At 56.4% G+C, this 13,190-nt stretch overlaps 1 protein-coding gene across 2 annotated transcripts; it reads right to left on the bottom strand.

Annotated features, from left to right (window-relative positions):
- Positions 1 to 303: 303 nt before the first annotated feature.
- CHKB (choline kinase beta) lies at positions 304 to 13,055 on the bottom strand. 2 transcript variants are annotated; one of them, XR_015793564.1, is made up of 12 exons: positions 12,811 to 13,055; positions 11,483 to 11,591; positions 10,308 to 10,421; positions 9,182 to 9,315; positions 8,776 to 8,880; positions 8,330 to 8,388; positions 8,100 to 8,187; positions 4,799 to 4,907; positions 2,522 to 2,628; positions 2,196 to 2,277; positions 1,530 to 1,697; positions 304 to 500 (listed from the first exon to the last, which is right to left on the bottom strand). XR_015793564.1 is itself a non-coding variant. In XM_088129027.1 (11 exons), exons 1-11 carry the CDS (start codon positions 13,017 to 13,019, stop codon positions 1,641 to 1,643), a joined length of 1,173 nt encoding a protein of 390 aa, XP_087985153.1. In that variant the 5' UTR covers positions 13,020 to 13,055; the 3' UTR covers positions 304 to 1,640. The 2 variants fall into 2 exon arrangements, 1 of the variants encoding a protein (XP_087985153.1); XM_088129027.1 differs by having other exon boundaries at positions 304 to 1,697.
- Positions 13,056 to 13,190: the final 135 nt, after the last annotated feature.

Genomic DNA, 13,190 nt, shown 5'->3' with positions numbered 1-13,190 from the left:
GCTTATGCAGAGACTAAGCAAATACGGCTTAGGATATTGGGTCAATACAGCTACAGCCTTCCTGGCCAGGTGCATTCTCCATCCACTGGTCCTTCCGCAGCCGCCTGGCACGGCCACGGGGAAATTGCCCTCCTGGTCCTGGACCGCACAGCGCAAGTCCCCCCACCGCCCCGGAGCTGCAGCATTTTCCAAGCTTTCTGCCTTCAGATCCGCCTTTTCCAAGAACACTCACAGATCAAGGGGCTTACAAAATATTCTTTCCTATTCGTTTCTTATTGATATACAAATATGCAAGTTCAAATGCAATTTTCTACAAATGTTTATTTTGTACAATATCCTGACTGAGACAGCAAAGCGTTTATCAACAACTGCAGAGTTGTATTCCAGTTCTTAAGCGATGAACTGCCCTGAGAACAGACAGCAAGCAAGCTCTTTTGGGGCGCAGCTCACAGCATCAGCGTCATCCATGCCAGACATTTATTAGTCCAGACTAAAATAATCTAATAAACAACAAAATTAACAGAACAAAACACGGACCGCTGAACAAGTCATAAACATCAGCCCCAGGCCTGGGACCTCAGCCAGGTTTTCAGAGCTTTCTGGAGCCCTAGCAGGGAGGGCACCATCCTTATCTCTGGGGGGAGGCTGTTCCAGAGGGTGGGGCCGCAACAGAGAAGGCACGCTTCCTAGGTCCCACAAGATGACATTTAATGGAGGGGAACTGGAGCGCACCCACTCTGCTGGAACACACTGGACGGGCAAAAATGATCCGAGATGAGCAGTCCCTCAGACATCCAGGCCCTGAGCCATGCGGGGCTTTACAGGCAATAACCAGTGCTGTAAATCGCATTTGGAAGCCGACTGGCAGCCAACACAGCTCATGCAGCAGTGCAGTGGACACACGGGCACACCAAGAGGTGCCCATTACTGCTTGTGCCACTCCATTTTGAACCAGCTGTAGCTTCTGGGTTGTCTTCAAGGGAAGCCCCAGGTAGAGCGCACTGCAGTAATCCAATCGTGAAGTGACCAGGACACGAGTGAGCATCTGAAGGGTGCAACTGGTGCGCAAGATGAACCTGTGCAAAGGCCCTCCTGGGCACAGCTGCCACCTGCTCTTTGAGCAGTAGTTGCGAGTCCAGAAGGACCCCCAAGTTGCGCACCAGTCTTGAATGGGGAAGTGCAGCCCCACGCACTTCCCCATTCAAGATGGCAACATCTCTGCCCCAGGGGGTAGAGCATACTGATGATACCACACCCCGAAATGGCGGATGACCTCACCCAGTGGTTTCTTGTAGATGTTGAACAGGAGAGGGTCAAGTCCTGAGGTGCCCAACGTGTGAGGGGCAGCAGAAGCAATCTCCCTCCCCCCACTGAATCTGACTGGAACCGCCCGCTGAGGAAGGAGGTGAACCACTGGAGCACAGAGTCTCCTCCTCCTGACCCCCACAGCCGGTCCAGGTCCCTGCAGCGTGTCACTGGAACCCCCAAAATTGGGTTAGTTGTAAAATGCAGGCATTGATGAACTGTACCTAAGCACATACGAAGACAGGCTGTGTTGCAGAAGAAGGGCTGGCCAGCCAACCCTCCAGCCTTGGTCCTTCAGGTCCACCTATGTTGCACCTGGTCAGGCCAGCTAACAGTCACTTGCCCCTGGCCTTCTGCTGGAAGTAGGCCTCAAAGCGGCACTGGGCATACTCCTGGGCAGAAGACAGACGATGCGTCAGGCCCTGCTGTGCATGCTGACCCACATTCCCCCTCAGGCCCACTGTGCTCTAGAAAAAGGGAGGGCAGCCCAGCGCCCTGAGGCCCCTTATAATGCCCCTTGCGATTGCCCTCTGATCAGGCGTCCTGGAAACTGATGGCATTTTGAGGGGGGAAAGAGTTGAAAACCCTAAGACAAACCCTAATAGAGGCATGTCTCAAGAACCCCTCAAATCTCAGCCACAGGGCAGTGTGGACCCCTTCCTTTGCAGCCCTCAGAACTCCTTGCCCCCCCTGCCCCCCGAATCTTCTACTTTTGGCCAGAGCAACTTGGGAAGCTTTTGGGCTGCAGCAGATTAAAATCCCAGAGTTCGGGGCTGTCTCTGGGATCCTGCTGTGCTGGCAGCAGCCCAGGGGAAGTGGCCTAGAGATGGCCTTTCCCTGCACTGGCCCTGGGTTGGGCAAAGGGAAGGGAGCTGGCCCCCGGGACTCACCAGGTAGCCGAACTCAATGGTGGAGATCTTGGCCTGCAAGATAGACCACAGGCCCCAGAAGAAATGGGAGGCCAACGTGAACCTGAAGGAGGGAGGAGAGGAGTCAGTGCAGGGGGAGACTCTGCCATCCCTGCCCCAAATGGGAGCAAACGTGGCCCTCCTGTGGAAATGAGGAGGAGACAGAAGGCCTACGCAATGCCTCCCCCTCCCTCACACGGAAAGGCTACAGCTCTCACCCCAAACCCTGAAGGACCGCCTGTACGGACACACTATTCGTTAGGCGGTTCCGAATGAGGCCACCTCCCTCCTCTGTCCCCAAGACTGACCGGCTGATCTCCAGCAGCATCTCGGCCTCCAGGCGCTCTTGCTCTTCAGGCGAGGGGGCTGCGGCCTTCCCACCTGCCTCCTCCAGGTAACACCGGATGAAGTGTAACTGGGGAAAGGTGAGCCGAGGAAATCAGACAAGGCTGGGGGGATCTCCCTCAGCTGTGGTCCTTCTGCCAGGACACCTGCAGGATCCCTTGGGCCCTACGCTACTTTGGGAAGTCGAAAAATCCCCAAAGAGGCAGGCAAACCATCTCCCGTTGCTACAGAAACCGCATGGCTGTGCCCTGACTGTCCCTAGGAATTGAGCCTTTGTTCCTCCACTATGCAAAGATTCAGAGCCCCCGAGGGAGGACTGCTGCTGAAATAAAATAGGGCCAGCGACAAGACAAGAACCTATGGAATTAAACGGCAAGGGAGCAGATTTTGGTTGGACACCCCAAAGAGTTTCATAACCCATTCCTAGCAACAGAACAGATGCCTCAGGAGGTTGAAGATTCTCCTTTGTTGGAGGTGCTTAAATTATTCATTTGTCAGCTCTACACCCAACGGCCAAACAGGCTCTTGGCAGTTTACAGTCATTAAGAGCAGCAAAAAACTAGGCATTTAAATTAAGACATCCACAGTAAAACACAAGACAAATCAACAGACCAGATTCTAACTCACTAACTCAAGTCCCATAAAACCAGACAAGCGTGGGAGTCCAACTGAGCTGAAATAACTCGGTTTCCAAAAGTTTCCCAGGGACCAAATCCGTCAGGACCAACCTGACTTCTAAGGGGAGGCTACTCCACAGTGCAGCCGCTGCCAAACGAAAAGCAGCCCCCACGAGCCGCTGCTCCACGGACTTGGGCAAAAGGGTAGATGACTGCTGCCCTGGGCCGAAGGTTGGACAAAATGACCCCCAGAGCCCCTCCCAACCCTATGAGTCTACGGAAAAGGCAGTTCTGCCGCCAGGAGAACAGGAGGCCTCGGTCGAGGGGCTCGGCCTCTAACCTTCTGTGGCCAAGCAAAGCGGACCTCTGCCTTGCTCCCCTTCTCCAGCCAGAAAGCAGGACAGCGCTGAACGTGAAACCTTTTTCTTGAATGTCAGCTGTTGATTTCCAGAGGAGCCGGGTTTGGATTGGCTGCTTGCATTGACCTGACCGGTTCAGCTTAAACAGGCCGCCTCGGGCATTCGGGGCAACTAATCTTGGGGGAAGCCAACAGGAACACCTGGGTGACACCAGGGCCGAAGCTCTGCCTCACCTGTCCGGCTGTTGCTCAGTTCCCCTGGAGTGGAGGTGCCCAACTGCTGCTCTCGCCTGGAAGGGACCAGCCGATGCTCGGGGAATTAGGGTGGTGGGTGACCAAGTGGGGAACAGGGTCCTCTGAGGTCCTCTAAAGGAGGCACCCCAAACAATCTTGCGGCTGCTTTTAGTTCTGTGGGGCTAAAGCGGGCATATTCTGCTCCTGCAGGGAAGCTCCATCAGGGTGCTTCACTCCGGCTGCCGCTATCAAAACTCTGGCAATTCAATGACAAGCTGCCACCGGGCAGGAACTGGGTAACCCTTGATCCCAAAGGAACCAATAGAGGCGCATATGTGTAGCTCAGGGTTGAACTGTGGAGTCCTTGGGGGTCTCTGAGCTTGGTTCTTTTCTTGCAAACGTTTTGTTACCCGGCTAGGTCACATCTTCAGTGCTAGAACGGGATGGGCTTTGCTCTCTGTTTATGTGCTGGGGCCTGCCCTGCCAGTGTCGGTGGGGCTGGGGGTTTTGTTTTGCTCCTCTGGTAGTTCCTCGGTTAGGGTATTGTTCACTGCTTGATTGTGTGCCTGGTGGTAATCTCTGCTTAGTACACACACTATTCAAACAGAACACACAGTTCAAACACGCTATTCAAAAGAGACAATAAAAAGGAAAACAAAAGACCAGGACATCTCCTCACCAGCCATCATCACCCAGATAAGCAGAGGTTACCACCAGGCACGCAAGCGGTAAACAATACCCTAACCGAGGAACTACCAGAGGAGCAAAACAAAACCCCCAGCCCCACCGACACTGGCAGGGCAGGCCCCAGCACATAAACAGAGAGCAAAGCCCACCCATTCTAGCACTGAGGATGTCACCTAGCCGGCAACGAGACGTTTGCAAGAAAAGAACCAAGCTCATAGAACCCCAAGGACCCCACACAAAGGAATCATTTGACAAGCATGGAATGGTCAATCTGGGGCTCCCGCAGTTCTACTCCCCCTGCAACCCAGCCCCTTGCTTTCCTCACTGGAGCCCAGGGCAATTACCTGCTGCTCGTGGCTGGGGTAGTTCTCTAGGCTGGCTTTATAGAAAGGCCACTGATCGTGGGCATAGCTGTAGACCCACTCGCAGAAGTGATTGGCAATGTCGAAGCCCCTGCAGGAGAAAGGAAATCTGTGTCTTGGGAAAGAGAGGCAGGGCTAAGCGCTGGGTTTACTCTACATGCACCCGTGTTTCTCCCAACCTCTGTCTACTCAGTAACCCACTTTTTTGAGTTTGTACCACCCACTAAACCAAAAGCGAATTCTCCAGGCTAATTTTACAGAATTGGCTATGTTTATTTATTTAAAACGTCTATATAGTCGCCCATTTTATTCTGAACTTTGGTTGGTTCCCAACCAACAGTTAAAACGGCATCATTGTAAAATTAACATATACACATATCTATTAAAAAATAGTAAAAGTAGTAAAAAACCTGGCACCATAATAAACTTTAACAACAGTCCACCACAAAAACTCTCATCGATCTCACCCTATCCCAGCCCTTGGGGGAAAAGCCAGGTCTTCAGTGCTTCCTGGAAGGCTGGGGGGGGGGGGGGGGCTGCTGAACTTTGGGGGAAGGGTGTTCCATAGGGCAGGGACTACCACGGAAAAGGCATACTTCCAAGATCCCATAAGGGACTACTAGCATGCCCACCCTATCTGATCTAGTAGGACAGGTAGATGTCCTTAGGGAGAGGCAGCCCCGCAGATAACCTGGCCCCATGCTATGTAGGGCTTTCAAGGTAATAACCAGCACCCTGAATTGCATGTAGAAGGAAACCAGGAGCCAGTCCAGCTCACGCAACAAAGGTATAACATGGGTAAGCCTAGGGGCACTCATCACTGTGTGTACCACCGTGTTCTGGACCAGTTGTAGCTTCTGGGTGATCTTCAAGGGCAGGCCCATGTAGACCGCGTTGCAGTAATCCAAATGGGAAGTAACCAAGGCATGAGTGACTGTGAGCAGGGCCTCCCAGTCCAGGAAGGGGCACAACTGGCACACCAGAAGAATATGTGCAAAGGCCCCTGCTAGCCACAGCTGCCACCTGCTCCTCGAGCAGGAGTCGTGAGTCTAGGACCACCCCCAACTTGCACGCCAGCTGAGTCCACGGGAGTGCCACCCTGTTCAGAGTCAAAGATGAAATATCGCCGGGGGGGGCAAAATCCCAGAGCCACTCCATCTTGCCAGGATTGAGTCGAAGCCGGTTCCTCCCCATCCAGACCCTTACAGCCTGCAGGCACTCGGCCAGCACTGCCACAGCATCACCTGTCTGGCTAGGGGTGGAGATACGCAACTGAGTAACACCAGCATACTACATACTAAGATCTACACGAAACCGCCGGGTGAGCTCATCCGTCACCACGGGGTGAGGCATCGTCAGTGTGCTGATGATACTCAATTGCACATCTCTGACCCCGAAACTTAAGCGAGGCTGTGGACGTCCTATCCCGGTGTCTGGAGGCTGTGAGGGACTGGATGGGGGACCGCAGCTCCAACCGAACCCTGGCAAGACGGAGTGGCTCTGCGTTTCAAGCCCCTCTGGTTTTCGGACTTTACCATCTTTGGTCCTGGATGGGGTTGTCCTGCCCCAAACAGACCCTGTGCACAATCTGGGGCCGCTCCTAGACCCATGACTCCTGCTTGGGAGGCAGGCGGCAGGCGTGGTTTTGCAAACTTCCTACTGTGCACCAGTTGCACCTGTTCTTGGATCAGGGGGACCTTCTCACGATCACTCATGCCGTGGTCACCTCCCAGTTGGACTTCTGTAATGTGCTCTACATGGGGCTGCCCTTGAAGGGTACCCAGAAACTTCAGCCGGTGCAAAATGCAGTGGCGCGAGCAGTTATATGTGCCTCTGGTAGAACACGCATCACACCTCTGCTTCGCAAGCTGAATTGGTATCCACTTTGTTTCTGGGTCCAATTCAAGGTGCTGGTGTTGACCTTTAAAGCCCTTCAGGGCACAGGTCCAGGTTACTTAAGGGGCCGCCTCTCTCCATTTTCATCTGCCCATCCTACTGGATCTGGCAGAGAGGGCACATTATGGCTTCCGATGCCTAGGGAGCAATTTGGCGGGCCCTAGGCGGTGGGCCTTTTCTGCTGTGGTGCCTGCACTGTGGAATCGTCTTCCTCCTAAGGTGAGGCTGGCCTCGTCACTGAGGTCCCTCAAGACTTGGTTGTGCCGGCAGGCCTGGGGAGCCCAGGGGGTGGGTGATCTAGTGAGGTCGCTCCGTTATTTTTAATGTCACTTTGCTTATTATCTTCTGTTTTAGTTTCATTTTTTATATTTTTATACTTCTTTAATGTATTTATTGATTGTTTTTTAACCCTGTTGTACGCCACCTGGAGTTGCTTGGAAAAAGTGAGATGGGCAGCTAATAAATTGTGTAAATAAATAAATGAATGAATGAAATGAAATACTGATGATAGCGCACCCCATTCCAACGGATGACTTCCCTCAGCGGTTTCATGTAGATGCTGAAAAGGAGAGCCGAAAGGCTCAAGCCCTGAGGCACCCCACAGTGCCGGGGCCTAGGGCTCGACCTCTCCTCCCCCACCAACACCAACTGGAACCAGCTGCGGACGGAGGAGGAGAACCGCCGTAACACAGTACCTCCCACCCCCCAAAGCCGGTCCAGAAGGATACCACGGCCGATGGTATCAAAAGCCACCGAGTGGCCCAGTTGCACTGCCCCTGTCCTGAGCCCCCCAAGAATCATTGACGAGTGCAGCTGATGCCTTTTCAGTGCTGCGCCCTGGCCTGAACCCCGACGGAAACACATTAGACAGGCTAGAAGAGGTTGGAAAATTTGTGGTTTAGCGTGTTGTGAACATGCACTGGTTGTCTTGGCGTGATACATGAGCCAGGCTGTCATGTTGAGCTGTCAAACAGTTTGCCTGTCTGGGCACAGCAAGCTGCTGAGCTTCATTAACGTAGGGATCGGGTTAAGGGTTCTGCAGGAGCCCAGCCGACAGGAACACCACCCATGATGGTGTGCAGGGACCAGGCCTGCCAACAGGCAGCATCTGAATGGCATCTCTCACTGTGCTTCCTACTGCCCAGCAACTGTATGTGGGCACAGGCAGGCAGAGTAGCCCGAGACTGACATCTCCATATCCGACTATTAAACATTTTGCTTTAGTTGTAGGAGAGTTACGTTTTTTGTGACTTGTCTGAGAATCTGCTGGAGACCTGCAACTGTGGCACCTTAAGCAAATAACTAGCAAATGCCCCCTTGATCCGGTCTCTATTGAAGCATCCAGAAGGCAGGGGGCTGCCCTGTCAAGCTGGGGCAGTGGGCCTACCTGTAGTTGTAGCTGCTGTACTCAAAGTCGATCAGCATGAGCCGGTCAGGAGAGGAGGCCTCACGGCCAGCCAGGAGCAGAATGTTCCCTGGGTGGGAAGAAACGGGGAAGGTGAGTGGGCCAGGGCCCTGCCTCTGCTCCATCAGCCCGCTCAGCGCCTCGGAGGGCTCCTCCCATGTACCCAAGAGATGCGAGCGAGCACCTGGATTCTCTTCCGCTCACGCCCTCACCTTCTTGTACATCGTTGTGGCAGAAAACCACAGGGGATGGGGTGGCCTCCAGCAGAGCCCTACAGTGCCAGAAGAAAGAGAGAGCGCTGGAAAGGAGGAAAGCCGCTTTGCACAGCAGACCCCCTTTCCCTAGTAAGGGAGGAGCAACGAAAGCAAGGAAATTGTTTTGAACCACTGGAAGTGTGGCTTCATGACACTCCCTGTGTCAAATGTGAAGCTGCCTTTCGGGTGTGAAACAGAGCGCCTCAAGCCTGCTTGGATCCACCCATTCTGCCCTCCGGGCAGCCCTTCCATGGTCCAAGCGGGGCCGATCGCAAAGCTGACAGGAAGCCAGGCAGGCTTGACAGGAACGATCTCCTCATGGCCCAGCTGGAGCTCAGGCGCCCGGGGCACCCAAAGGGCGGCCTGGGGTCACAACCTGACAGCCTCTCTCTGCGCCTGCTCACCTGAGGCTGCACATTTCGGCCTCCAGGTTGTATGCCTTGAGCTGACTGAGCTTGTGCCGCTGGGCTTCCTGGGAAAATGTAAGTTCGGAAATCTGCTTCAGGTACCTGCCAGGAACGGAGGAGGAGGAGGAGGAGGAGGAGACAAATGACTCCCTGCCTCTCTGCTCCGGCACTCTGGGAGGGGAGGACTGTGGTTTCCCTGCCCCAGAGTGAACCTCTGTGGTCTCCTCTGGATCTGCAGCAAGGGTGGAGAGGCCTGAAGACCCTCCCTGGGAGGCCTCTGATGCTAACGCACAAGGCCAGCCCGCTCAGAGACCTGCTCTTGCATGGAGCAGCCCCAGCAGGCCTGGAGCTTCTGCAGCCAAGGGGCCAGCCCAGAACCTTCAGTGGCATTGAAGGGCCCTACCTCTCCATGGTCCCAAACATCCACTTGGGCTCCTTGTTGAAGGGCATCACCATGCCATGGAAGCGTGCCATCTTTACTGCGATCTCCGCTGAGATGCTGGGGTCCGGCAAGTCCTCCGTGACCAGGCGGCGGCTCTGGGGGTGGGGGACACAGGGCAGTCCTGAGGCCATGGGCAGGTTGGAGGAGGGAGAGTTGAAAGCATTTCTGCTAACAATCGTGGAAAAGCGGGTTGATGAGGAGAGGCTGTGGCGGCTTTGGGAGTCCCTGAATTTATATTTATTTATAAGCCTGGTAAACTGCAAAAAATCTGTTGAAACCAGGTGGGGTGGGGGGAGGAGCCAGACTGCAAGGAGCAAAGGACTAGGGACACGCATCAGACAAAGCCACAAGCAGGCTTGTCTGGGTTGGGCATAACACAACATCCCACCCTCACGACATTCCAAGCCCTTGAGGACCTGGCTGTTCTCCCAAACCTTGTGGGGGGATGAGCCCCTGTCAATTGTCTTTGTCTTATACTACATGTGTGTTTCCAGATATGGTTCTTTTTTGCCTGTTCTATAACTTTGTGGGTCTTTTCCCCTTACTTTTTAAATTCTAAGCCATCCAGAGTTGTTTGGAGTTGGATGGCCTCTAAATTTAATAAAGTAAAAAAAAAATTTCATGCAAGGCAGGGCTGTGTCTGATCTGCACGCAGGTCGAAACCTCTGCACAGTATGCATCTCCGACAGCAACCATGGGCTCTCGGGACACCTGGAATGGTTGTTGTGAGGAGAGTCCTGCCCCCTTCTGCTGGGGATGGCAGCCTGAGTGCCTTGAAGCAAGGACGGGGCGCTAACCAGAAGCCTGATCCTGGAGCCACAGGCAAAAGGCACTGACACCCCCTCAACACACCCCACTGTGCTTGCCACCATTTAATTCTTCACATGATTTCATAAAATGTGTCTGTAGGTTTATGTACATGCGAATGGGGGAGTCAAGGAGAAAGCAATCCAGCAGGATCACTGTGTCATGGGAGATGGTGTTTGGTGGCCTTGCCAGGCTGGGTTCAGCCTCAGGTTGCAGCCTGATGACTTCTGCATCTGTTCTGGAGGCAGGTCCTGTGTGCAGGGAAGGGGTGGCACAGTACCGGGATGTATTCTTCCAGGCGTCCCTGCGGGAAGATGCCATACAGCCGTGGTCCCAGGGCCCGCTCAGCCAGGATGGCAAACATGACGCTCTCGAGCACCAGCGAGTCGACCCCCTGGGGGGGGGAGAGAGAGAGATGGGGGAACTGAAGGGGCCGCTCTCAAGAACATGCCAGTCTCACAAGGGCGTGGGCCTTCCAACGGGCTCCAGCAGGGCAAGGCCCCAGAAGCTTTGAGGTCAGCGGGGCAGCCCCTGATCTGCAAGCCAGAAGGGGTTGAAATGGCCTGTACAAGTGGACCACACACTATCAGAGCCTGAAGCCGGTGTGGGAGAGTCCACTGCCCAGGGACTGCTCCTTCAGCTCTTCTTCTGCAAGGAAAGCTAGCAGCAACTGGGACTGGTTAGCTCACATGAAGGGAGACGGGTGAGAAGGCATAAAATCACTTGTGGCAAATGCAAAGAGAAGATAGCTTTTCTCTCACGGGACTAGAACTCAGGGTCCTCTGTTAACAGTAAATGCAGGGAACCCAGAATCGCAGGCAGGCCCGGGCAAAAACAAAGATGAGTCTGATTCTCCGGATCCCTTTGTTGATCCTGAATCCTCCCGCAGAGAAAGACTAGAATCCCCTGGCAAATTGGTGGCCCCTAATTTAGATGGTTTTAAAAAGAAGGGGACATTTGCCTGAGAGCCAAGTTCCCCACAGTTCCTAGTCTTGATGGCTGCTGCACCCTGCATCATGGCAGCATCCTTCAGTACCACCTCCAGAGGGGCCTCCTCTCCCCTCCTGCGAGCTTTCCCTGGTTGTCCGTGGGAGACGCGGACCGCTGCACCAGGTGAAGTGGCTAAGTGGACCGTTAGCAGGATGGAGACTGGAGTGACCCCATCCCTCATGGGCACCCTCCCAAGCGAAGCAGAGGAAGACCTAGACCAGATCGCTCTCTCCAGTCAGGCTTCAGGCCAGGACACAGTACCGAGATGCCCGACTGAAAGCTATTGGCTCGTAGATGACTTCTGGCAGAATCAGAATGGGGCAGTGGCACCGCCCTGCTTCTCTTAGATCTCTCAGTGGCTTTCGATATCATCAGTCAGGATACCCTCCAGCCCTGGGAGCAGGCAGATGAAAAGGTACTCGAGGCCTGGAGGGGAAGCTGAGAGGGCGAAGCCGAAGGACTCACCTGGAGGATGACGCCATAGATGCGCAGCAGGACCTGGCGCGGCTCATTCTCCGAAGTCACGATGTGATCCGGCAGAGAGCACTTGTACAGCAGGTTACTCAGCCCACCGCTGTTGAAGAAGCAGAGCCAGGAAGGTTGAGGAAGAAGATGGAGCCAGCCAAGGAGAGCGTCCACTGGTGGACCAGAGAAAGGCGGCATCTGCCTCCTCCCAGAGGACACAAACGAGTGACTGCGGATCCTGTGAAAGTGCACGGCTTGCTGCTTCTCCCAGGCCCCGGGCAAGGAGGTCACAGAGGAACATCCCGCATTGCGTCGCGTGGAGAGGACCCAGCGGGGCTGCCCTCCCAGAGGCCAGGAGCAGGCCGGAGCAGCCTGGAAGTCCCTGACCCCAGCCCGGCCTTTCCTCGTGAGGGGGCTTGGCTTGGAATGGGAATGGGAAGCGTGTGGCTAAAGCCTATGGAGCGATCAGACCTGCCACCCATCAAAACCTTTTTGATTTACAGCCTTTAGGCCAGAGAATGCCGCAATAAAAATACATCGATCCTGCAATTATTAATAAAACTGAGCAGACACAAAATATAACAAAATTACCCAACCGCAGATTAACAGAGCAACAGTGGCAATCACCCAGACTCGGACTCATCTTCAGCTGCGGGTAGGACCGACAGGAGAAAGGCAACCTGGTCGGACGGAGGCCCAACCCCGGCCAGGTCAACGGCGGCAGCCGATCTTGCGCCGTCTCGGGGTCCTGCTTCGGGGGGGCAGCAGCGCGTCTCTTGGGAGGAGGCGCCCCGCAGCCCGTCAAGGCTCCCTCTCCCGCAGCCCCGGATAAGCCTGGGCGCCGCCCGGCATCGGCCAGCAGGCGGAAGGGCTCGGGAGCGCCGTGCCAAAAGCCGGGGGTGGGGGGCGCGGGGGCTGCCCGGTGCCAGAACGGCTGCCGGGTCACTGGAACCCCGCGAGCGCCCGGGCTTGTCCGGAGCGGGGGACGACCCGGCCCCCGCAGAGGCTGAGGGCACGTAGACGACCTGGCCCCGCGCAGCGCCAGAGTTGACCCGAGCGCCTCGGCCAAGGGGACTCCAGCGCCAGCCAGGCAGGTCCCGGGCCGGGCCGGGCCGGGCCGCCGGGGCACAGCAGGCGCGCGGAGGAGGGCCCGAGCGGCGGCACCCGGCCCGAGCCCCCGCTCCGACCCGCTGCTGCGGCGCCCCGGCGCTCCCCCTCCGCGGCTCCGGGCCGCAGCAGCCCCGCAGCGGCCGCGCGTTCCGCGGGGGCGCGCCGCGCGCCGGGGAGGGCAGGGGGCGGGGCGGGTGACGTCACGGCCGGCGGCTCACCTGACGGGGACGACGCCCAGCTCCTCGGGCCCCGCCAGGCGGCGCCAGCCCCCGGCCAGGAACTCGCGGCACCAGAGGAAGGCGCGCAGGCGGGTGGGCGCGGGCACGGCCGGGCAGCCGCGGGACGAGCGGGGCGCGGCGTAGTCCCCCTCGGGCCCGTCTCCGTCGGGCGTCTCCATCGCGAGCCTGCTGGCGCCGCGGCCGCCCATCCCCGCGCGCCACCCCTCAGCCGCCCGGCCAATGGCGGCGCTCCCCTCGGCCTGCCCGTCGCCCTGCGCCCGCCCACCGTCGCCCCGATTGGCCCATTCCGGCGCCGGCGGAAGGGAGCCGCGCGGCAGGTCGGCCGAGGGGAGGGGGCGGGGCAAGCCCGAGGCCGCGGC

The sequence above is a fragment of the Python bivittatus genome, unplaced genomic scaffold (genome assembly GCF_059951505.1).
Source record: "Python bivittatus isolate LINGU-HERP-01145 unplaced genomic scaffold, Pbiv_v1 ctg000730_np1212, whole genome shotgun sequence".
Taxonomy (NCBI): domain Eukaryota; kingdom Metazoa; phylum Chordata; class Lepidosauria; order Squamata; family Pythonidae; genus Python; species Python bivittatus.
The sequence above is the reverse complement of the archived record's forward strand: the minus strand, read 5'-3'. Positions and strand labels throughout refer to the sequence as shown.